The sequence below is a fragment of the Apodemus sylvaticus genome, chromosome 10 (assembly GCF_947179515.1).
Source record: "Apodemus sylvaticus chromosome 10, mApoSyl1.1, whole genome shotgun sequence".
In the NCBI taxonomy this organism is placed as follows: domain Eukaryota; kingdom Metazoa; phylum Chordata; class Mammalia; order Rodentia; family Muridae; genus Apodemus; species Apodemus sylvaticus.
In genome coordinates this window covers 90789598-90815095 of record NC_067481.1, presented here as the reverse complement: position 1 = coordinate 90815095, position 25498 = coordinate 90789598, and the positions used below count along the sequence as shown (strand labels likewise).

General features: G+C 45.6%; 1 protein-coding gene across 1 annotated transcript in view; it reads right to left on the bottom strand.

Moving 5' to 3' along the window:
- Positions 1 to 12413, bottom strand: part of Dock2 (dedicator of cytokinesis 2) — a 411802-nt gene extending 399389 nt beyond the window's left edge. Inside the window, exon 1 of the mRNA XM_052194849.1 lies at positions 12289 to 12413. Coding sequence (XP_052050809.1) covers positions 12289 to 12331 — 43 coding nt within the window. The 5' untranslated portion in view covers positions 12332 to 12413. The remainder of the gene's footprint in view (positions 1 to 12288) is intronic.
- Between the last annotated feature and the right edge of the window lie 13085 nt (positions 12414 to 25498).

Sequence of the window (25498 nt, the reverse complement as noted above, 5' to 3'; positions counted from 1 at the left end):
CTCTCATCTCCACTCTTACCACAGTAGCACAGATGGCCCTGAAGTCCTCACCTGCTGCTGAATAGACAAAGCCAATGATCAATTTCAGATCTTCAGCCACTAAAGCTGTGCCCTAAATAAACCTCTTATTAAGTATTAAACCTTGTTAAGTATTCTACTTTGGGTACTTTGTTATAGCAACAGAAAATGGATTGACATTCTACCATATAACTGAAGAGGCAGCTCTATATCAAAGAATCATGTCCATCTCACAGTATCGGCTGGACCAAGGTGGGTAAATCCTGCTTAGAATGGTGTGGGCGTTTCCCACAGCACAGGCACACACATGTGCACATGTATGCACATTCTTACTTTCACATATACACTGTGGAGTTAGAAAGAATGAAATCCACCACATAACCCCAAAGCCTCTGGCAATCTGATGAATCCTCCTCCAGCTTGGAGAGCTAAGTGGCTCTTGTTCTCCTGAACCCTCTGAAATCCTGTAGAAGAGCCACACAAAAGAGAAACAAGGAGCTTCCTGAACTCTGTGGGGCCGACCCGAGCTGCCAGGCACAGCAGCCGCGGCCTCTCAGAAGGCCAGAAAGGTCCTGTGAGGGAAGTGAGACTAGAAGGAGAGGGAGGAGCAGAGCAGGAGCAAGGGGCAGAAGAAGAACAGTGGGAGGGACAGGAAGGGCATGAGAGCGGGGTGTGAGGGTGGGGGTGGGGGGGTGGGGGGGTGTGAGGGTGGGGGTGTGAGGGTGGGGGTGGGGGGGGTGGGGGTGGGGGAGTCAGCAGTAACCTGGAAGGACACAGCAGGGCCAACTCAATGGATGTCCAGGGTGTGAACAAGTGGGACTGACCCAGTGGCCGACTGAAAGGGTCATCATCAGGAAAGACTTCAGAACTATGGTGCTCTCATAGGGCACAGCCTCTTGGAAGGCAAGGGATGGAGTGAGAAGGTGGAGGTCAGATAGAGTAACTCAGTTCATCTGAACCTTGTATGGCTCAGAAATGGGAAAACTTCGAGTCCTACCTTCCTGGTTCCTCCCTCATCTACCCATCCCTCCATTCATCCATCTATCCGTCCATGCGCTCATCCAACTCTTCATCCTTCCAGCCACACATCCTTCCATCCAATCAACAACTACTCCTTGTTACCCAGCAACTCCAGGGAGAGGATCAGTCTTGGCATGTTGAGCTTCTGTTCTATGGAGGGTCCCAGACGACTCAACAGAAGAGTGAAGTGAAATATGATAAGGTTATAGCAGGATTGTGGTAATATAAAACAAGGGGTCCACCTGCCCCCACCTGAGAAGTAGGAGATTAGGAGTGACTGTGGTGCTATTTGTAACCTCATGCAGAGACTCACTACTGGTCTGCATCTCCAAAGGCAGGGCTGCCTTCTCACTGTTCCTCAGGCATCCTGGACATAAACTGATCTGAACAGATTGCAAACAAAATGAAAAGAGAGAGGGGGGAGGGAGAAGAGAGAGAAAGAGAGAGAAAGAGAGAGAAAGAAAGGAAGGAAAGAAGAAAGAAAGAAAGAAAGAAAGAAAGAAAGAAAGAAAGAAAGAAAGAAAGAAAGAAAGAAAGAAAGAAAGAAAGAAAGAAAGAAAGGAAGAAAGAAAGAAAGAAAGGAGAAAAATGTTTTTCTGACTTTTGGCAGCTCCGAACTTTGTGGGATGGCGACCTGTGATAGGCAACCTGGTCACTGGTCCAGTTCAAGCTTAAAACCCCAGTGATCTAGCAGGTGACCATCACCTGCCCGCAAGGGATGGTAGGCATTTGGCCACAATCCTTGGGCCCCTGGCTCCTGTCACATAGCTACAGTCCCCACAGCCCCACCCCCACCCCAGTCCCCCCAGAGAGAGGTCTGTGGCCATAAGTCACATGGGGCAGCACTCCAACCCCTCCCACATGCAGATAAGGTATCCCCAAGCTCTCAAACCAAGCCAATGGGAAGTACCTCCTGTCAGACCCTGACTCACCCCAAAACTGTATATAAGGATCCTGTCCAGAAGGAATAGAGGGTATGTCAGAACTACTTTGTAATTGTCTGAGAATTTCTGTCATAAGAGCTGTAGCACCGCTACTTGGGAAGAGGTCTACTCTCCCAAAATGCCACCAGAAGCTCCCCTTCACTCCTTGCTGGCTAAAGTCCACCTCTCCTCAGCCCAGCCAGGCCTGACTCAGAGCAGGGTGACAGGGAGCCACTGTGACAGCAACTGCTGGGACTGAGATGGAGCTAGCTTCAGCAGTGGAGGCGGCAGAGAGGACTTCCTCTTCCCGCTTGCATTCCCTCCTTTGCCTGGACCCTCACACCTGGCCTGGTCAGAGATCTAAATGGAAAGCATCCAGTACACAGGCCCACACGAGTCCAGGAATACCTTGGCACACAGAGCCTTGGCTACATCCATTGTGGCAGTTTGCAGAGCGGTTACTGAACACACTTTCTCCAGAACCATAACTAGCTTCCACAGATGGGGATGACTGACTTGCAACACAGACAACACGTGTGCATCCTTTCTGGAAAGATGGGCCTGCAGCTCTGGGTAGACTCTCAAGCAAACCCACTGTTAAACAATTAGGTTCTCTGCCCTCCCCTTTTCCAGGTACTCATGGGCTGCATGGACTCAGAATCAGTTCCCAATGGAGCTCTGCCCTCAGACAGCAGACCATCTACTGGGAAAGGCCATCTATTGGGAAATATACTCTTACTAATTCAGACATGATGTGTCCCCCCGAAAGCTGGCAGATTGGAAATGTAAATCCCAAGTCCTTGCATTAGGATTTGATGACATCATGAGTGTAGATCCCAAGGCGGCATGAGTCACTTTAAACAAAACACAGACTTGAGTCTCAGCACATGTGATGCAGAGCATGTGGTACTGTCCACCATTTTGTAAAAAAAGATTTATTTATTATTATATGTAAGTACTGTAGTATAATGTATAATTGTATGTTTATAATATAATTTATTATTATATGTAAGTACCAGAAGTGGGCATAAGATCTCATTATAGATGGTTGTGAGCCACCATGTGATTGCTGGGATTTGAACTCAGGACCTTAGGAAGAACAAGTCAGTGCTCTTAACCACTGAGCCATCTCATGAGCCCCTGCCATCCACCATTTTTAAAAGCTGTAAGAACCCTCAGCAAATGCTGAGATGCCTATGCCAGGTTCCCAGCCTCCAAAAACATGAGCTACATCAACTTCTATTCTTAAATAATTACCCAGTCTGCGGTGTTCCATTATAGCAATAGGAAGTGGACCACAGTGGGGGTGAAAAGTGACAAGACAGAAGGTCTGAGGTGTGATTTCAGAAGAACCTAAAATGGGCTAGAAACATCTCTCAGCTTCCTTACCTGTAAAGGTGAACGCATCCTCCCCCCAGGGTACTGCTGAGGTTTGGACACAGAAATCTGTCTAAATGCATCATTGCTATGAAAGGGCGAGGCAATTCATGGTTTCAAGGGAGGCTGGTGACAACTCGGATCAAGAACGAGTAGAGAGACCCCACATGCTGTCCGGGCTCTTCTAGCTGGTCATGTCAGAAGCCTTAGGACCACCGCAGACGCCTCTGTCTCTCACATCCACTTGCCCCACCTACATGACGATGTCCAGAAGTGAGGTCCGTGTCAGCACCTCTGCAGCCACCCTCAAGGGTGAGCCACTGCCACCTCACATCTGGGTCACCGCAGCGGCTGTCTCACCAGCCCGTCCTCTATGACACTTAACTCCCTTTTCATGCCCCACGAAACTGCCAGCCTGAGTTTAAGATGTGGCATTTCAATCCTCTTCCCGACCCCTGAAATATCTCATTCCACTTCTTCATCAAGAATAATGTCTCCACAATACACAGAAGTCATTCCTCCCTATGACCGCCTCCCACGCAGTCCGTTCTTACAACTCCCACCCATAATCCAGCCTCCTGGCCTCCCGCACAGCAGAGGGACTTCCTCCTTGAGACATTTATTTGCATTGCCTCTGCTCTACAATCAGAATATTCTTCCCTGAGGAAACTCCCTCACTGCTGCAGCCAGTGAAGCGAGCACAAAATCTCACTTGGCAGGTGTGGTGGTTTGAATGAGAATAGACCCTGGAGGTTCATATATTTGAAGACTTGGTGCCCAGTTGGTGAGTGTGTATGGAAGGGATCAGGGAGTATGGCCCTGCTGGAGGAGGTGTGTGGCTGGGAGTGTGTGTTGAGGTTTCAAAAGCCCATATCAATTCCAGCTACCTCTCTCTCTCCTCTCTCACTCCCTCTCCCTCTTTCTTTCTTCCTCTCCCCTGCTCCAACTTGTGGATCAGGATATATTTAGCTACTGCCCCAGAACCATGCCTACCTGCCTTCTTGCCATGCTCCCCGCTGTAACAATCATGGATTCTAATCCTTTCTAACCATGAGCCCCAAATTCATTGCATTCTTTTATAAGTCATTTTGGCCTTAATCTCTCTTCAGAGCAACAGAAAAGTAACAGGCATCAGGTAAAGCCACAGCATTTGACTGAAACCGGTGTTTCTACTCTGTAGCGGCTGATCCCACCAGTGGTCTGCCCCACCACAAGTCACCCTCTGCCTTCCACCCCCCACCCTCATGTTACCATGAAACCAGAACCCGCTCTTTCTTTCCTGTGGGGTGACCCATGACCTAATGGCAGCTGTATGTTGTCAGAACCCGGAATTCTCTGAGCAGTTGATGGAGAGACATCTGTGACAGTATCGATCCATATGTCACATCCCTCTCCTCCAGGACCAGTTTCTGCCACGGTGAATTTAAACCAGTGCGGAAGCTGCCTCGTCCTTGGTGGGGAAGGGAGACAAAGGATGTACTTCTCTGAGAACAAAAACAGGACATCTTCAGCGGCTCAGACACTCAGGCTGACTGCTCCTCAACTCATCTCACCTCAATTACCAGAAGAAAGGATAGAGGGAGGAAAAGAAGGAGGGAGGAGGAAAAGAGGAAGGGAGGGAGGAAAAGAAGGAGGGAGGAAGGGAAGAAGGAAAAGAAGGAGGGAGGGAGGGAGGAAATGCCTATTAGAAGTGATATTTGAGGTTTCTCTACCCAGAAGCCTCTAGGGTTGGGTGCCAATGGCAAACAGCATCAGCCCTATTTGTTTGTTCAATATATGCTGCAGAACACAGGCTGCGAGACTCATGCTTTACAGACAATTAAAGGTCAGAAAGCTTTAACAGAAGCAGCCAATCCAGACATCCAGAAAGGAGCAGAACTTTATGGCACCACACTTCCTATCTCAAAAAAAACAGCAAATCCATGAGGATGCTAGACTCAGGAGAAAGCTGAGTTTGGGGAAAAAAATGCATCTTTCAACCAAAGCTCCTTCAGACCTAGGCATGATGGTTGGAACCAGGCTGGATATTGACACATGAGGGTCCCATATACCTGGACTTACATGGACTTAATCAACCAACGCACAGGGTATTGTCTAAATGATCCCCAAGTTACTGATACATCACAAAAGAAGAGGCCAGGCACCAAACAATCAGCATTGGGAGGAAACTAAGTTTTCAATCACCGTGTTCTTGTTGAAGATCTTGGGACAGGTCCAAAGACAGTTAGCCTCTCATCCCAGGGTGCCTCCAAGCATTTCCTTTAGACCTCTGTTGCCACTGCCCAGGCCAGGGACCTGCAGATGATCCATATCAAGACCCTTCTCCATACTATGCTCGTCCACAGATAAGTATTCATTTATTTCAGCAGGACACCACACAGTTTCTAATTGTATGTTTGTTGATTGACCCACAAGGTTCCTGTGTCTTCATTACCAGGATATTAGTTCCCAAAGGATAGGACCCATTTAGGGCTAATTTTAGGAGCCTTGGTGATGAACACAATGCCTGGGACTTGGGACCAAAGAACTATACCAAAAATAAGGGAAGAATGGACTGGCAAGCGAGCAAGTGAGTGAGTAGGGTCACTCGTTGTCTTGATGACTAAAGCAGCAGAGCTGCTTCCTCTGAAGGAGTGTTCACTCTCGCCATTAGGGAAGCGTGATGCACGCACGCCGCCCATGCAGAAGGCGTGCTCCTTCCTCTCCACATACCTCTGGCTAGAAGGGTACTGTGACAAGTCATGTGACCCAGTGATAGCCATAGCAACCTGAATTAGGCCAGGACAACACTCCTAGTGGAGCAGAACCTGTATGTAGGTTGGCAGTGGCTCAGGTGGTCTTTTCAAAAAAAATCAAACTATTCATTAGGAAGCATTTACATCCCTTTTTTGTTCTGCTTTGATTGAATTTATGAAAGGGTTTTGTTTCTGTAAAATACAGATGTCAAAATAAATTCTTTGAGTTACCAAGTATGACAGTTAAGATAATAGTATCTTATTTTTTGTGCTAGTATAAGATTTCTTGTGCTAGTATAAGATTTGTTTTTGTTTTTGTTTTTCATATATATTTTTAAAAATTAAAATACACCAGGCAGTGGTGACCCACACCTGTAATCCCAGCACTTTTGGAGGCAGAGGCAGGCAGATTTCTGAGCTCGAGGCCAGCCTGGTCTACAGAGTGAGTTCCAGGACAGTCAGGTCTATACAGAGAAACTCTGTCTTGAAAAAACCAAATCCAAAAAACCAAAAACAAACAAACAAACAAACAAATAAATAAAATACAATTACATTATTTCCCCCTTCCCTTTTCTCTTCAATTGCCGCCCCCCCTTACAAATCATCTTGTTTCTTCTCAAAATCATGGCCTGTTTTATGGGGGGTCATCTTGAAAAGGGAAGTCGGGTCCCCACTCCAGATCTTTCCTCTTGGAACACAGAAGATTCTATGGTTGATGGAAACCATACAGATTTCAAGCAAGGGTCATGGTGGGGTGATTGAGAATATTAAAATTAAGAAAGAGTGGTGGACTCAGAGGGGGTGATGAGGATAGTGTGGAGAGGAGAGCTGGGGGATTTAGAGAGGCTGGGAAGCCAGGAGAGGAGGCGTTGGTTTTCAAGGCTGCCCAAGTTCAGCCTTTAGGAGGCCTGGCTGCTGCATGTCTTGCTAGACTCCCTGTATTTCTGGGTGATTCCCTTTAGCCCTAAAATGCATCACTTGCCACATACCACACATATCTAAAATGAAGTATTTGAATGAATATTGCCCCTCCTAATAAATCTCCAGCATAAACTAGCTCTGTCCAAGGTTCTGAGCTATAAGCATCCCCACATCCAGGAACTAGGAAGTAGACAAGAGCCCTTCCATTTCCTTCCCACTAAGATACAGAAAAACCATTCCTTCTCTGCATCTGCAGAGCCTGCCATGACTTGACTTGGATCTTGCCCTCAGCCTTTAGAAACAGAGTGACCTTGGTGTCCTCATTCCCAGAATCCGAGAGCGTGAACCAATGTCAACACACTGACTTTCCGGAAATAATCAAGTTAAAATGGAGTCATTATGGTTTCCTCTAATCCAATAGAACTCAGTGTTCTCATTTAAAAAGGAAAGGTAGGGGGCATACTGACCTGGAGGAGACGCTGGGTGAAGATGGAAGAGACATACTAACAAACCAAGAAACACCCCAAATACCAACCATCGCCAGCACTTGAGAAAGATCACCACTACCCCCTCAGAACCCTGAGCTGGAGATAAGCTGTAAAAGACAAATATCTCACCTTTAAAGGATCAAACTACGCCACCTCAAAACACACCACTGCCCCAGTCTTTTTTTTTCCCTAGAAGAGAGCGAAACTCAAGAGATACACAGAGAAGCTTTGGCGAATCATCTCTTCTCTGACAAAAATTAGTTCTACAAACAGGAAAACCATAAATCCTCCTTTGAAGAGGCATTCTGTGGTCATGCAAACCACAGGAAGTGAACTCCAAGATGGATTGAGCGAGCCGTTTCCTGAGTCAGCCTCCTCCAGTAAACCATACCCATTGCTTTTATCCTGACACTTGGCTGAGACTTTTTTCTCCTGGGTTAAGCCGCCATATAAGGGCATGCTCAAAGCAACCCTGAGCTGCTCTCTCCTGGGTGCTCCAGGTATTAGCATGATATACACTCTAATATCCTTCTGCTCATTTTTTATCTTGTTAGTCTGTCCTTTGCTTGTATAAATTCCATGGCACCAGCTGAGACAGGGAGAGAAAGATTTTCTTCCCTTACCTCTGAGCATAAGTGAGGCTCCATAGAAATTTGCCTAAGGGCCCCACTTTCGAAGAACTATCATTCCATTTTTTTCCACTGTCATTCTCAATCTGAAGACTCCTACCTTGAGGACTGACTTCTAGTCTCCGGCCACCATGGCAGAGATCACACATGATCTGTTGTGGATTTAACTATGTCTCCTTAACATGTAAAGGCTAAATTCCAAATCCCTCCTATCTTGGAATTGCTCCATATCTGCAGCAAGCACTTTGAAGAGATGAATGAAATTAAAGGACGCCCTTAGCCAGAGGCGCTAACCCATTCTGACCAGTGTTCTTGCGAGCAGACAATGAGATGCCAAAAGTATGGCTGTGGAGAGGAGCAACCCTAGAAAGAGGCGATGAGATGCCCATCTGCCAATCACCTAGAGGCCACAGAGGAAACCATCCTTCCTGGCAGGTTGATCTTGGCTCTCAGTTTCCAGAAATATGAAAAAATAAGAGTAACATTACTAAGTATTAGCTGGGTCTTGGCTGACTCTAATACAGACTACATTTCCCAGTTCTTCTTGCAGGTAGGTTTGGTCATGTGGTTAGGTTTTAGCCCATAAGGCTCTAAGAGGAAATGTGAAGTATATCTTCAGAAAAGTTGTTCTTAAAGGGAAAGAGCAGGCCTTCCTCCTTCCCTTTCTCAGTCCTGATGCCTGCAAAAGGGACCTGGTGGGTGGAGCTTCTGCAGGCAACCCGGATGGAGAGGCAGAGCAAAGCATCATGGGAGATATAACGGGCTGTTCCATCTCTCCAACTCACAGCATCTCTGGGGGGAGACCTCAGAGGACAGCATCTGTGGCTGGTAAATACAGGAGAGAAACTAATGAGAGATGAGTGTTATTTGATCAAGTCTGCCTTGGAACCAATGTTCTATGGATTTTGTGAGCAGCAAAATGAAGGTGCACCTCAACCAATCCACTACTTCCGAGGGTTGCTTTCGCCCTTAATAGACTTAAGCTCAACTGATGCCATTTTCTCTTTCTGCCTCCTCCCTCCATCCCTTCCCACACCTCTTCCAAGGAGAAGGCCATCACTGGCCAGGCTCACACAGAGAGGATCAAGACTGCAAATGCTAACATTAAGCTGATTTGGGTTGGACCTACTAAGTCAGCAGTTAGAGACATGTAGAATTATTACCCATCTCCCTGCTAGTCTATGTCCAATCCCTGCCCATCTCTCAAATGATTTCATTGGCTTCTTATATTCCTACTCAAAAACCATAGAACAGAACCACAGAAGGAAGTCCACGCAAACCCCTCCTACTCTACGATAAGCAACCTCCTCTCCCCTGGCTTTTTTCTCTACAAACATCTACTAAAACCAAATGAGACTTCTTGCTTGATCCAGTTGCTATTCACAAGCTGTACTGGCTGGTTTTGTGTGTCAACTTGACACTTAAGCTGGAGTTATCACAGGGAAAGGAGTTTCAGTTGAGGAAATGCCTCCATGAGATCCAGCTGTAAGGCATTTTCTCAATTAGTGATCAATGTGGGGAGGGCCCCTTGTGGATGGTGCCATCCCTGGGCTGGTAGTCTTGGGTTCTATAAGAAAGCAAGCTGAGCAAGTCAGGGAAGCAAGACAGTAAGAAACATTCCTCCATGGCCTCTGCATCAGCTCCTGCTTCCTGAACTGCTTGAGTTTCAGTCCTGACTTCCTTTGGTGATGAACAGCAATATGGAAGTGTAAGCTGAATAAACCCTTTTCCTCCCCAACTTGCTTCTTGGCCGTGATGCTTGTGCAGGAATAGAAACCCTGACTAAAACACAAGCTTTCAACTTGTAGCCAAGACATTCCCCTTCAAGGGCCCTCCTGGCATAGAGAAGAATGTCTATAACACTTAAGTCTAGAGTCCGAGGGCAGTGAAATTTAAGTAAGACCAGCTTCATTATCACCAAGTTACACAAACCTGGGGGCTCTTCACCTATAAAGTGGGAATAGTAACACTTTCTCACACAGATGTTCCAAAGTCAAAGACAAGAAGGGATCCTATAAACTTAAACCACTACCCTCTCACTAGGAGCAACTGCTCCAAAATTGACATTGGGACTATTCTTTTGTGTCCATCCTGATTCTGTAGTTGTTCAATTTAAGATAAGTCCCTTGATTTTGGCCAGGAGTCTTCCCTGGTGCTTCACAATGATGACTTCAGGTAGTCCCCAGAACAATATCATCAGACCTTCATCGTCATCCCCATCATCACCATCATCATCATCATCATCATCATCATCTCTACCTCATTATAGGTGAAGAAACAAGTCTAGATTTGAACTTAAGTTTGACTTCACAACCCAAACTTTTAACCTTCTCCAAACTCCTCAAGGTAGAAGCTGTGCCTTTCTTAAGTACACTGCCTTGCCTGGGAGGAGCCTGCCCTGCTTCTACCCCAGGCCTTCTCTAGAGTTCTGACAGAGTCCTGTGTTAAGGTTGCAGCAAGAACAGGAAATAAGCTGGTAGGGGATTGCCTGCCCAGTAAGGTGGCTAAGAATGTGCCTGGCTCTGGTGCCTAAGGGGCTTTAACACCAGACATCAGCATCCCGGATTTCAATGGGGCTAAGGGTACCCGCGCACGCTTTTAATCCCAGCACTTAGGAGGCAGAGGCAGGCAGATTTTTTAGTTCGAGGCCAGCCTGGTCTACAGTGAGTTCCAGGATAGCCAGGGCTGTACAGAGAAACCCTGTCTCGAAAAACCAAAAATAAAAATATAAATAAATAAATAAATAAATAAATAAATAAATAAATAAATAAAATAAAAAAGAATGAATCACATGGAAAGGCACCCAGAGATGGCCCAGCTGTCTTAACTCCTCATATTTCTCTAACCTTTTGCCCCTCCAAGCCCCTGTGCCCATCATCTCCAACGACCTTCACAATGGAATACTATGAAACAGGAACATGTTAATACCTGTCATAGGGTGGGGGAGGAAGGGTGTGGTCTAGATGTGGCTTCCATTTATCCTGCTCGGCACCATTGCCTCTCCTTGAAGCAGATTTAAGAGCCCCTCCCTTCTGAGCATACTTCTCCAGGCCAGCTTTCATGCCCTAGGACTCAAGGGTTGTCCCGCCCACACCTCCTGCCCTTTTCATGGTCCCTCTGTTCCTGTGTAGATTGCTAGCAGGGTACCCGAGCTGGAAAGGCCGGGAGTTGGAGAAGCTTTGAAGTTTTAAAGGCGCCTTTATTGAGTCTAGTTCAAACTTCCCATTTTATAGATGGAGACCCTGAGACCCCTTGCGGATATGATTTATCTGTTCTCTGCTGGGAACTTTTCATCTCAAAGCGCTTCGAAGTGCCAAATGCTTGCCTGTGAAGGATGACTGTATCTGAGAACACCGAAAGTGTTCTCAAACTGTGGCTCAGGAACACACACACACACACACACCTGCATCACTCCCACTTCGGAGTTGCCTCAGGCCTGGCCTAAGGAAGCATCCTCTCTTGGGGAGATCTGTGATCTTGGCAGTGTGGAAATCCCCCAATCAACCTTTAAATTCTCACTTAGAGTTGGCAGGATTGCATCACTGGTGCCACGTAGAGTCAGTCACATTACCTGACACCTCCCTTCCCCCAGCTACCACTTCCGCCCCCAATTTGAAGCAGAGGCTTCTGGGAGCTTAGATGGCTGAAGCTGATGATGCTGTTTTCTCGGCGATCCTCTGATAATTTGACAGGACTCATTCTCTCCAACGCTCTAGTGAAAGATCCCATTGGCTCTGGCCCAGCTCCAAACTGGAAACCTGGGATATTAGAACTGACAGATCAGGGGTCCGCTGACTCAGAGCAAACAGGCAGAGCACACCAGCAAACGAGGCTTTAGAGATGGGAAAGGGAGCCATGGCGGCTGGAAAATTGACCAATGGAGAGCGCTCTGTGGTACACAGGGCTGAATAGCTAAAGGTCACCAAGGACAACTCATCTCAAGGCTGTGTGAGCGAGCACTTGGGAGAGGCTGAAGGCAAGGTTACACTTTCTCTGCCTTCATTTTCTCCTTCACCCCAGCGACTGCAGCAGAGAGAAGCACTGTCTGAGACCATAAGTTAGCACAGCACGCCCTGCCCTGCCCTCACCCATGCTGCAGGTCCGGTCACATCCACCTGCGTGAGGCTGTCCAGCCACCTGCCCTCCTCTGCCGCGCAGACCCAGTGCCCACACCTACCCACTCCGTGACGCTCCTTGTCAGTTTTGCGCCAGGGGGCCATGGCCAGACCGGAGCCTTGAGAGCCTCCTGTTCTCTAGTGAAGAAGCTGGCTGGGGTGGTTAGGCGCCTTGCAGGGCCCCACTTCCTTCCTCTTTTTAAACTCTCTCTCCCTCTCTCTCTCTCAAGGTCCGCCTTCCCCTCCTCTGGGTTCCCACTCCCTCCTCCCCCTTCTCCCCGTTCTTCTCCAGCAGGGGCACACTATTTTGCCAAGGGCTAGAAGACTGCCCGCAAACCTTGAAGACCACCCTCATTTATCTCTCCCGGAGAAAATTGGCTACAAGCTGGACAGATACCAACCAGGGCCACGAGGGTAGAGTTTCCCTGACTTCTGGACCCCGTTAGTGACTAATCATGAGCTTTTTGGGGCTGATCTTCATTTCTCTGTGATTCAATTTCTTCGTCAGGAAGGCAGGATAGGAGTACCCCCTCCACCTGCTTTCTGTGAGGATTAGAGAAGAACCTGTGCTCAGCGGGTGGCACGCTAGAGATGGGGTCACTTTAGTTAGCATCCTTTCTGTGCCTGGGCCCAACTGGGAATCCGATGAGAGCTCAGGAGACTTCCCTCTAACACTACTCAAGGTCTGGGCACCTTCACCACCAGCAAGCGTGGGCTGGGAAAAGAGGCAGCCAGGGTGAATTTAGACAGACATTTCTCCCGCAAAACCTAAAGTTAGTTCTTGGAATAGATTCAATTGAAGAGGAAAATATCTCTCAAGGCTACCATAACCATGATCTAAGTCTCCTTGAATTTTCTTTCTTTATTACCATTTCCTATAATCTTTTTCTGCCCTACCCCAGACACACTAGGAAAGACCAGGCAAAATCACCACTGACAGCTCTCACAAAATACCAATTTTTCTTTCACTTTAATTTATTGGCCTTTCGGTTTCTGATGGCACGAGTTGGGCGCAACTCTTACAGGACTTTTTCCTAGGAACACATGAATCCCTCTGCTCAGCCCAGATAGGGCTCTAATGACAGACCTTAGTTACGATCGCTCTCAAGTCTAGGTTGGAAAACCAAAAAGGTTGTTGAACTTGCTTATAAGAACACAACTGAGGGGTTGGTTACAGGAGCATTGATGAACCCCAAAACAGCCACATCACTAAAATGTCTCACCCCAACCCGGATGAGAACGTCCCCATAGCTGCATAGGTGCAGTCTCCTCTTATGTTAATCCATCATATACTCTGTCACCTCTCAGACTATGTGACTATGTATACCTGGGACAGAGTTGCATGCAACTGACGAGAGACTCAGAAAGGACTGGCTGAAATCCCAGAAGGGGTTCTAATGACTCCCCCACACTCCTTTGGCAAGAGGCCAAATCTTGAGGCTCTCTTGGGAATAATTACAACTGCTCTGGTAACCCGACCCTGGTAAGAGCTGGACGAATCAGAGGACAGCCCTCCACAGCAGCAGCATTCACAGTTCGCAGCTGTATCATGGTTCTAACAGAAGATCAAAGCCAGGAGAATGTGTGTATGTGCTCTTAATACTCACAGGACTTAGGAGCTTTTATTTTTGTTGCTGTGACAAGACACCATGACCAAGGCAACTCACAAAGAAAACATTTAGTTTAGGGATTACAGTTCAAGAGGGTAGTACTGTCCATGATCATCTTGGTGGGGACCGTGACAGCAGGCAGGAAGACAGACACAGGGCTGGAGCAGTAGTAGAGCACTTATATGCGATCCCACAAGCATGAGGCAGGAGAGTTAACTGAGATTAGCATGGGCGTTTGAAACTTCAAAGCCTACTCCTGGTGACCCACCTCCTCCAACAGAGCCACACCTCCTAATCCTTCCTAAGCAATTCCATCAACTGGGAACGAAGCATTTTAATACATGAGCCTGTGGGGACCATTTTCAATCACCACCACCACCACCACCACACACACACACATACACACACACACACACACACACACACACACACACGGATATTACGTCCATTAAGTCTGAAATCCGCATTTCAGATTGTGAAAGCTTCATTCCTCTCATAAAGTACTTACATTAATCCCTTGATATTGCCCATTGACTTTCAAAAACTGAAAGATATATATCTGAGCCTGTGGGGCAGATTGAAAAGTCAAGCAAAAGCTAAGAGATAGAATTTCTTCTTTATCAAGGACCCCCAGCCTTGTCGTGAAAGCCTGTGGACTGACTGGGTGCTGAACTCACGGGAGTGCTCCCATGCCCTTGGTAGGGACAGAATGCCCCTGGGACAGGGCCAGTGGATGTTGTCTTCCGGGAGTGTCGATGGCTGCAGTGGGCAGAATAATTATTTGTTTAATAATGTACATAGTTTCATGTTCCTCCAAGATTGTCCTCCCTGTTAAGGTTAATGACTCCATGATAACCAGAGACAGCATGAGTCCGGGAGGGGAAGGTGTGGCTAATATCTCAGCAAACTGGTAAACACTGGGACCTTCTGGACTGCCCTTAAGGCTGCGGGGAAAGAACTCTAAAAAATATGAATTCGAAAATATATAAGTTCTCAACTATACAAAAATATAAGGATGCAATATGCGTTGTATAAGGGGCTTCAGAGTTCTAAAGAAACAGAGGCGACTGCAGTATGAACCAGCTTGTCAGAAAGATACCAAGGAAGGCGATGAAGAGAATTTAGGGATTTAGGGAGTGGCGAGCGCAAGGCATGATTCCACACAGCTAAGGTTTGTTTGTTTGTGTGTTTGTTTATCCTCACAAATACTGGCAGATTCCTGAGTTCAGGGTCAACCTGGGACAGAGCTAGTTTAGGTCCAGATGTGGTCAGAATGGTCATCTCAGGACAAGGTCCCACCTGGCTAAGTTTACAAAGGCAGGCAGATCTCTGATTTTTTTTTTCAATGTTAAAAAAAGAAAAAGAAAAGAAAGCATACTTGCTATCCTTTTGCTGAGAATAAAGGGCTGGGTTGTGGGATGCAGAGTCGTAGGATAATCAAAAGGGAACCTGGAAAAAATAACTGAATTGATATGTAAATTTAAAAACGGGGCTTTTTGGTCTATATGAGATGAGCTAGCAGAAAAAGATAGCAGTTCTTTAGAACTGTTTTTCCTAGTGAGAGCTGAGCTGTCTGGAGATCTCTGGAGAGCAAACAGCTCTTCAAAATATTTTTCTAACAGGATTCCTGATTTTAGTCAGAAAATCCATGGAGAGCAAACACAGCGCTTTCAGGTCTCTCATAGCTCTTTTAGAATCTTTTCTAACGGGATTTCTGACCTTGCCCAAGACTTACTCAGAGAGCAGCCACACCTCTTTTAGTATGTTTCCTAGCAGCTATCTAGAGAAGGCTGTCAGAAGAGTGAACATAGCTCTTTTAGAATTTTTATGGCTTTTTTATTTTGATTAGAAAACCCAAGAATTACTTTTAGAAATTTTTTCTAACAGGTGTTTTTGCTTGGTAGGAAAATTCAGGAATTTTTAATAGTAGTTTTTCTGACTTCAGTCAGAAAACCTATGAAGCTATCTAGAGAGATTTTAGAATTTTTACCAGCAGAGAGAGCCGTCTTAAGCAGAAAGCTAGCTGTCTCAACCAGAGAGTTTTTAGAATAGCAAGAAAAAGCTGTACACACACACACACACACACACACACACACAGGGGGAAAGGGAGAGGGGGAGGGGGAGGGGAGGGGGAGGGAGAGGGAGAGCAGGCACAAATGTGCGATCTAGAAAGCCATCTCAACAGAACACTGGGCATCAGCTTGGGCCTACCATCTGATGTGTAGTTGTTTCCTGGCTCTCAAACAACTCTTCTCTCAGAACTCAGATCTAGCTGAGGCTGGCCCTTGACAATTGGATCAGATTCACCTAGATCAAAAATCATCTATTTTAAGGCCTAATGAATGGTAGGTATGATGTGTTTATAAAAAGAGGTGTGGATATGTTCTATGGAGGTGTGGTAAGGTATGTGGGAAGGGGGTGTCTCAGTGGGCCCATGCCGAGGCATCCCTTCCCCCTGAGGGACCAGACATACAATGGTATAGTATAGAATAGAGTTTATTCAGGGCATGGGGAGGGGAATTAAGAGGGTAATGGAGGCAGAGAAAGGGAGAGAGAGAGGGAGAGAGAGAGACAGACAGACAGACAGACAGACAGAGAGACAGAGAGACAGAGAGAGACAGAGAATAGAGAAGTCGAGGCCAGTCAAGAGTATATGCAGAGAGAAGGGGGAAGAGAATGGGGAAAGAAGGGGTGGGGAAGGGAAGAACAAGGAAGCAAGAGAGGGAGGAGGGGCAAGCATCTGCCTTTATAACTGGTCAGGCCTACCTGGATGTTGCCAGGTAACTGTGGAGATGGAGTTTAGACAGAATGCTAACTAGGTGGAAATCACATCTATAAAGTTTGTTCCAACACCTTGGGGGATATTTGATTAAAAACTTTGTCAAGTCTCAATCATCACAACAGTATAATGATTTGTCACTATACATCAGAGACCATTTTCAGAAATAGCCAAGTTAGTAAATATTTCAGTTTTTGGAGGCAAATTCAGGGATACTGTAAAAGCACTTCCGTAATTACAGACATGTAATTCTGCCTTATGGTAACAGAAGCCAGTGTAGGAGGGAGGATGGGAGAAGACCAAGGGTTGAAAGCTGTCCTGCCTATGACAAGTGTGGTGATTTGAATATGCTTGGCCCAGGGAGTGGCACTATTAGGAAGTGTGGCCTTGTTGGAGGAAGTGTGTCACTGAGGGCGTGGGCTTTCAGATCTTCATTTTAGCTGCCTGGAAGCCAGTCTTCTATTTACCTTCAGAACAGGATGTTGAACTCTCATCTCCTCCTGTGCCAAGCCTGGCTGGATGCTGCTATTCTCTGGTCTTGATGATAATGGACTAAACCTTTGAACCTGTAAGTCGGCCCCAATTAAACAATGAATTCATGAATTTTTTAGACAAATGGTTGGAACTGGAAAATATCATCCTAAGTGAGGTAACACAATCACAAAAGAATACACATGGAATGCAATCATTGATAAGTGGATATTAATTAGCCCTGAAGCTCTGAATACTGAAGATACAATTAGCATATCAAATGATTCCCATGAAGAAGGAAGAAGAGGGCCCTAATCCTGGAAAGGCTTGATCCAGCTTTGTAGGGGAGTACCAGGACAGAGAAAAGGGAGGAGGAAAGATAGGAGAATGGATGGAGAGAAGAGGACTTATGGGACATATGGGGGGGGGCGGGGGGGGAGCTGGGAAAGGGGAAAGATTTTGGAATGTAAATAAAGAATATAGAAAAAAAATGTTGCCCATATAAGAGTTGTCTTGGCTACGGTGTCTGTACACAGCAGTAAAACCCTAATTAAGACAAGAACTTACTTTATACCATTAACTGCTATTTCTTAAGGTTTATTTTATGTGTATGGGTATTTTGGCTGCATATATGTTTGTTTACTACAGGTACACGATGAGAGGGCATCAGTCTCCTTGGAACCAGATTTACAGTGGTTGTGACCTGCTATATGATTGCTGAGAGCTGAACTGAGGGTTCTCTAAAAGAGAAACTAGTGCTCTTAATTGCCGAGCCATCTTTCTAGCCCTTGGGTGCATTTTTAAAATGCATTGCTATTGAGCATAGCATCGGGCTAGCAATGGGGTCTCTCTCAGCTGTAAGACTAAGCTGCCAAGGCCCTGGCTAACACCTCTCCATGAATCACCCATACCTGTTAGAACACAGTTTTTCAAGAACACCAGATACACACACAGGCCAGGATCAGGTTCTAAATCCCCTGTGGAGCTTGACTTCCTGTCTGCTCTGCCATTTCTAACCCCATCCTCTCCTATATTACATACACAATCACCCTCAACTCCAGACTCTCTGAAGACTTAAAGATGCCAGAAGTCCTATAGCCTGCACGTTCTACCATTCCTCCAGAGACAACGCCCCTTCTTCTCCAGATTTGCCTGTTCCCTATTGTCTAAATTGTTCCCATGGCAACAGCCACGCTCCAGAACTGTTCGCTTCTCTCAGTCCACCTTTCTCTTCCTGCAAAGTTGCAGAGGCTCATTTGTTGTGTGATGATATCATCCTTTTCTGTGCATGATTGGCAGCAAGCAAATCCTCACCTAGAGACATGCATACTGAACAAACCCCAACACTAGCCGTGCAAGGCCAAGCAGGAGGATGGCCTCTTGAACTCTTGTACTGGGGTCTCACAGAGTCGAATATTTTTTTAATTGCCGATGTTCAACAGTGGAGGGGTTTTCACCTAAATTCTGGTGTTTCTGGTTCCTAAACAACTGTGGAGTCTGCCTTGTGACAGTCATGGAGGGCAGGCTAGCAGCCATCCTTCAGCCAGAGCACAGACACTGGTTTGTCGCATGCACGGTATTCTCCTGTTCCCCAGAATTGAGCCTACATCTCAACTGGCTCTGATTCTTAGGTGCCTATAAATGCTTTTCTTAAGGTCAAAACAATGGAACACTATTGGGGCGTGAGTTCCATCAAAAGTGTGGAGATAAAAGAGACCAAGAAGACACATGGTAGGAAAGTTGTACATATGCACATGTGTATGTCCTAACTTAGATGTGCATTCACACTGGAAGAATATGTCTTTACCCTTTATTATTCTATTATTAGTCAGCTTGCAAAGTCACAGGTTTCTTTAGGAGATTTTAGACACACTGAGTTTGAGTAGGTTTTTTCCCTCCAAACCCCCATCTGCCCCTACCTCCAGGCTCCTCACTTCCCCTCTGTATCCCTCTGAGACCTGTAACTACTCCTACTTTGCTACTTCATGTGTTCTAATATCCTGCCCACAAAATTAAGAATTAATAATTTGCCTTTTTCTTGCATTTGAATGAAACCCCATTATGTATATTTCGCATTTTCATTATCCCTTCATCTGGGGATAGACATTCAAGATGATCATGTTTTATCATGATTTATCATGTTGCCATTATACATAGAGCAACAATAAACGTGGATCTGCAAGTCCCTGTGGTGGGATGTCGAGTCCCTAGGGTGCATGTCCAGGAGTCATATATCTGAGTCATATGGTAGTTTTATGTTCAGTTTTTGGAGCAACTCCAAGCTGATTTCCATAATAGTCACACCAGTTTACACTCCCACCAACAGTGAATGGTGTTTTTTCTGGAATCTTCTTTACACTTATCATTTGTTTTCATGATGGCAGCCATTCTTGGTGAGATGGAATCTCAAAGTTAGTCTGAATTTGCAGTAAAATGGACGGAACTGGAAAATATTATATTAAGCATAATCCAAATGAAAAAAAGAGCATTCCTTGATCTGTTGTCATGAACACAGACTGAGTTTGCTGGCTAACTTAAGTTTTCTACCTAGTCCCCAAATGGGTCCATGGATTCCTGACCTCTGGAAGATATACTGGAAATGAGAGAGAACACTATTTTTTGTCTTCTGGGGCGTCTTTGTTTGGGGTGAGAAGCCTGCTCAGTCAGGTCATCTTTCAATCCTTGTCTTCCAGAATGAAAGGATGCAGACACAGAGACACAGTTTAAGCCAAAATTTATGTAATAAAGCAAATATTCCAAAGACACACAGGATGCCTTAAATTTCAGTGGAAGCATAGTGAGTTCTGTATGGCGGATTTTTAAAAGATGATCCTGTGAATAGTCACTAAGTATGTGACATCTTCATGGGGGTAACGATACCCCTTTCCACTTCCAAATCATGGATGGATTTCCCTTTAAAGGTATTCCTTCCTAACTTAGAAAATTCCACCAGGGAGGAGTGGGTGTAGGCCTCTTTAGTTTGCATATGTGGAAAGGGGGCCTGGAGTTTTCCATAACAGGCATAACCTAGCTGCAGCGTCAAGGATGGTGAAGTACAAATGGGCATTCTGATTAACAGAAGACACAGCTGCTTAGCTGCACCTAGGAGTTTACTTGGCTGCCTCACATCTTAGCTCCTTTGTGAGCCTGTGTAAAGCCCACATTGATGTGATGGTTAATATACTTGAGGCTCTATTACGGAAGCTATGGCCAGCACTTTACACTAGACTGGCCGGCATCACTAGCACAAAACGAGGTGTGGGCTGTCCACTGGACTCCCTCCTCCTAGCTCTACTGTTCACGTTTATATTCCCCTGACACCCTACAAATGTACAAGGTATGTATACTTGAGGAAACAAATTTCTAGAGCCAAAGACACCTCAGTCCTGGAGGAGTCACACCAGAGCGTTTGTATGCTGCAGAGGAAGGCAATAAATAAAGCTCAGGCGCCAGCTTCTGTGTTCTGGCGAGAATCCCTCCCACAATGTGGGCGTGTTTCCTTCTCAAGAGGCCCAGCGCACGCGTCTGCGTACTCCATTCTGTGACTGTTGGCTTTCTGGACCCCTCGTCTCCTGTTCCCCACTCCCAAGCTGAACCCTTTGCTCTGCGTGTATTGAGAATACATCTTGCGAAAAGCCAGTTAAGGTAGTAAGGATATATCTTAGGGAACAACAAGAGTTCTGTTCTCACGGGTCTGGCAGCATCACACAGAGGCAGGAAAGCAACCTGTGTTAAGTAAGGCTAAAGAAAAGAGAGCAGAAATATGATAGACAGGGTGTTCTGACACAAATGGAAAAGGGAGAGGCCGGGGAACAGCTTTCTGAGGAAGTGATATTTAAGAAGTGATTTAAGAAGTGATTCCCAGGAAGTGAATGCCAAGGAGGTCAGCCACACATGTAAGGGTCCTGTTGATAAAACAAGCTTACAGCATTTGAGGTCCAGAAAGGAGCTAGTGTTATGGGAATGTGATGGTGTGGTGGAGACAGGCTGGAAACAGTGCAGAATCGGATAATGTAGGGCAGCAGTTCTCAACCTGTGGACTGGGGTCCTATATCATATAGTCCTGCATATCGGATATTTACATTACAATTCATAACAATAGCAAGATTACAGTTATGAAGTAGAAAATGAAATAATTTTACAGTTAGGAGTTGTATTGGCTGGTTTTGTGTGTCAACACGACACAAGCTAGAGTCATAACAGAGGAATGAGCCTCAGTTGAGGAAATGCCTCCATGAGATCCAGCTGTAAGGCATTTTCTCAATTACTGATCAGTGGGGGAGGGCCCAGCCCATTGTGGGTGGTATCATCCCTGCGCTGGTAGTCCTGGGTTCTATAAGAAAGCAAGCTAAACAAGTCAGGGGAAGCAAGCCAGTAAGTAGTACCCTTCCTTGGCCCTGCATCATCTCCTGACTCCAGGTTCTAACCTTGCTTGAGTTCCCGTCCTGACTTCCTCCAATGATGGATTGTAATCTGGAAGTGTAAGTCAAATAAACCCTTTCTTCCCCAACTTGCTTTTTGGTCATGGTGCTTCATTGCAGCAATAGAAACCCCAAGACATGATGAACTTAAAGGGTGGAAGAATTAGGAAAGTTAAGAACCATTGCTATATGGTCTTGAAGGTCACAATGGAATGCGAGTCTTACTCTAGGCACAGGAAAGTAAAAATGACAGATGCTGGTGGGCCTTGCTGATAGGCTCACTGCTCTGGCGAACAGGAACACTTTCTCAGAACCTGAGATAAGGCTACCCCAAGCCTGATAGATCGAGACAAAAACAAGACCTTGGGTAAGTATGTGTGACCAGATATTCTGGTAAGCACTGTGCAGACCTAAGAATTACCAGATATTACACTGCCTGGAGAATGGGATCAATGCTAACTGGAAAAAAAATCAAGCTCAACAGGTAGAATGGAGGCAGAAGCAGGTGGACCTCTGTGACTCTGAGGCCAGCCTGGTTCACATAGTAAGTTACAGACCAGCTCGAGTTACACTGTGAGACCCTGTCTAAAAAGATTGAAAGAGGGGGAAAAAAGTCAAATGTGTGTGTATGTGAGTGAGTGAGTGTGTGTGTGTGTGAACATGTGGATGCATGTGTGTGTTTGGCTGCATGTGTGTATATGCATTATGCATGTGCCTAATGCCCAAGAAATTCAGAGGAGGGTATCAGGTCTCCTGGAACTGGAGTTGAGGATGGTTGTGAGCCACCTCAGGGATGTTGGGAACTGAGTACTCTATAAGAGCATCAAGTGCTCTTAACTGCTGAGCCATGTCTCCAGCCCTCTTATTTTTATTTACGTGAATGTCTGTGTGAGTGAATGCCATGTATGTGTGTAGGGTATTCTCAGAAACTCGAGGAGGTCACTGGATTCTCTGGAAGTGGGGTTATGGGTTATAGACAGTTGTGAGTCTATATGTGGGGGCTGGGATCAAAACTCAAGTTCAGCAGGCGTACTTAAGCCCTGCCATGCTTTCTTAAGCACTGCCCTAAATCACATAAAGACTAACTCCTATAATAAAGTCCCTTTAACAAACTTCTACTGAGATACGCAGGCCTCTCCGTAGTGTGTATTGACAAACAATAAATCCTACTTTTCCTATGACTGGCATATTCCAGATGGTCTTTGGGTAGAGAACAGTGGCAAATATCCCTGGAAGACTGGACAGTTCTATTGACACCATGTCCGAAATGTGTCTTTATTTAATTATCGCACCCCCGCCACCTTGGTCCAATCCAGAGTCGGCAGTCTCTGGATGCCTAAAGATGCTTAACTGTTCTTATCATGCCTACTCTTGAGCTATGAAGTATATTTTCCAATGATAAAAATAATGCTTATTTATTATTTCACTCTTTGAGTTACCCATACAATTAAGAACTATATAGTCTGCAGGGGCAATATAATTTCTTTAAGAAAATACAGTTGCAATAACTCCCCACTCCTTTACCTGACATAAGACCCCCAGATGAACACCTGAAGCTGGGCCTTCTGCGTGCTGCCTTTTTCCTGTTTCCTGTAGTGATGAAACAGAGGACCAGAGTCTATATGGCTTCCCACACCTTCTCCCTTGGTGCCTCCATCACATCACATTAGTATTCTGGGACCATTAGGAAGGAAACCAAGGGTTATCTGAGCACAAGCATTGCAGTGTCACAACACTAAATCTGATACCCAAGATAGCTACCGAGTGGCTCAGGGGTCGACTGTGTACACAGTGGAGATACACTGTACAGAAGGACAGCACCCATCCCACTCGGAACAAAAGGAGCAAACGCATAATCTCAGCACACTACTCAAAAACAACAGCACACAACTGAAAACCTACAGAGTACATAGTGCTGAAAGTTTCTATTTCATATTTTTGGACCGTGGGGCAACTCAGAGTGAAGTAATAAATTAAGAAGCACTATTTTTATCATTGGGAAAATATACTTCATAGCTCAAGAGTGGTGTGATAAGATCAGTTAAGGGAGTCAGCTTAGACAAGATCAAAATCTATTTCGCTTTTGCATTTCAGTAATACCTTCCTCTGTACGCTTTGAAGGAAACAGCTGTGGGCTATCTCTTTTGCCTTTATAACCTGTTTGACCTTCAGACTTTAAATTCTGAAGATTAAGTTTAAAGATATACTACAGATTATCTCTTATTAAAAATGCTCAGAATGAGAAATTTTACTGATATTTTTTATGTTGATACTAGTAATGTAGACATGATGAGATTTCATTTGCCTTTAAAATAAAGGTGTCTCAAGCTGGCCCAGAACTTGGGACAATCTCTCTTTTCTCCATATTCCAAAATGCTGAGTTGACAGGCTCAGCATTTAGATCGGTCCCAAATCTAAACAGAAAACACACTCATATTCCATATACACACAACTTCAGGGTAACACCATATAGTATGTTTAATATGCTTGGATTCTGCTGCCTGATGTCAGGTGTGGACTTCCAACTTGTTCCTCTATCAACTCAATGTCCAAAGTTTTACATTTTGAATTATTTACATTCGGATTACTTGGAGTTTTAAACTATCTGAATAAGGATTTTCAACATGTGCGGTCGATTACTTTCTCTCTGTTTGGAGTGTTGCTGTATAGTTAGGCCCTCTCTCCCTTGCCTGGCTTTGCAGGGGGTCGGGGAGTGAAGGAGTTTGCCAGCTGCAAAGCACTTGTTTCTCTTTCCTTCACATAAAAATGGCTTTAGTGACCTTTGCCTGTTTACATCGTGAACATCTAGGGCATTGTTTCCAAGGTTCTCTGTTAAAGGGCGCCCTCCTCTGTCAATGTATCAAAGTACAGACTTTAAGTAGTTTTCATTGACAGTGGTGGGGACCTTGAGACTTTCTGAGGTTCAGAGTCCTCTCTTGTCTTGGTCCTCTGTTTCCAAGGTTATTGGGATGCTGATAAATCTCTGAGCATGCAGATCACTAGGGCAGAACTATGGACTGATTTTCCTCCTTCATTTGTTGAAGTCCTAACCCCCAATCAATAGCATTAGGGAGTGGAACCAACCTCCTGAACGGAACTAGTGACTATGAAGAGCTGTGAGCTAGCTAGCTTTCTCTGTGTCTCTGTCTCTGTCTGTGTCTCTGTCTGTGCCTCTCTCTCTCTCTCTCTCTCTCTCTCTCTTTCTCTCTCTCTCTCAATATGTAAAGCCATGTTATTGATTTGAAAACCTCTTTTAAAAATATTTTATATATAAAGGTATTTTGTCTGCACACCACGTGTATGCCTACAGGGTACCTGCAAAGGCCAGAAGCGAGTGTCAGGTCCCCCCGGAGCTGGAACTACAGATGGTTGTGAGCTACTATGTGGGTGCTGGGAGTTAAACCCTGCTCCTAACCTGCTCTAAACCACCAAGCCTTCTCTCCAGCACAAGATCTTTCCTCTGAAATGCAAGTATCAGTTTCCCCTGGAGCATTTTTCATTTGCTATAGCTCATAGTTTTACTATTTCCCCTTTCATTCATCTTAAAGTGTTTTAAAATTCTTCTTTAAAGCACTTCTCTAAGGCCCCAAGTCCTGACACTATTACTGATGCTATAGTGTGCTTATCATGACTGCCCAACAAGTGGCTGTAAGAGTCAGATGCAGATATTTGCACCCAACCAATGCACAGAAGCTGGTGATCCTTGTGGTTGAATTAGGGAAAAGCTGCAAGAAGCTTAAGTAGAGGGTGACCTTATGGGTGACCCTATAAAAGGGGGCCTTATAGGACCTCTCAGGCAGATCCTATAAAAGGACCAGCAGTCTCAACTAACCTGGACCCCGGATCTCTCAGACACTGAGCCACCAACCAGGCAGCATACACCAGCTGATATAAGACCCTCAACACACACACAGCACAAGACTGCTGGGTCTGGTCTCAGTCAGAGAAGATGCACCTAACCCTCAAGAGACTTGGGGCCTCAGGGAGTGGG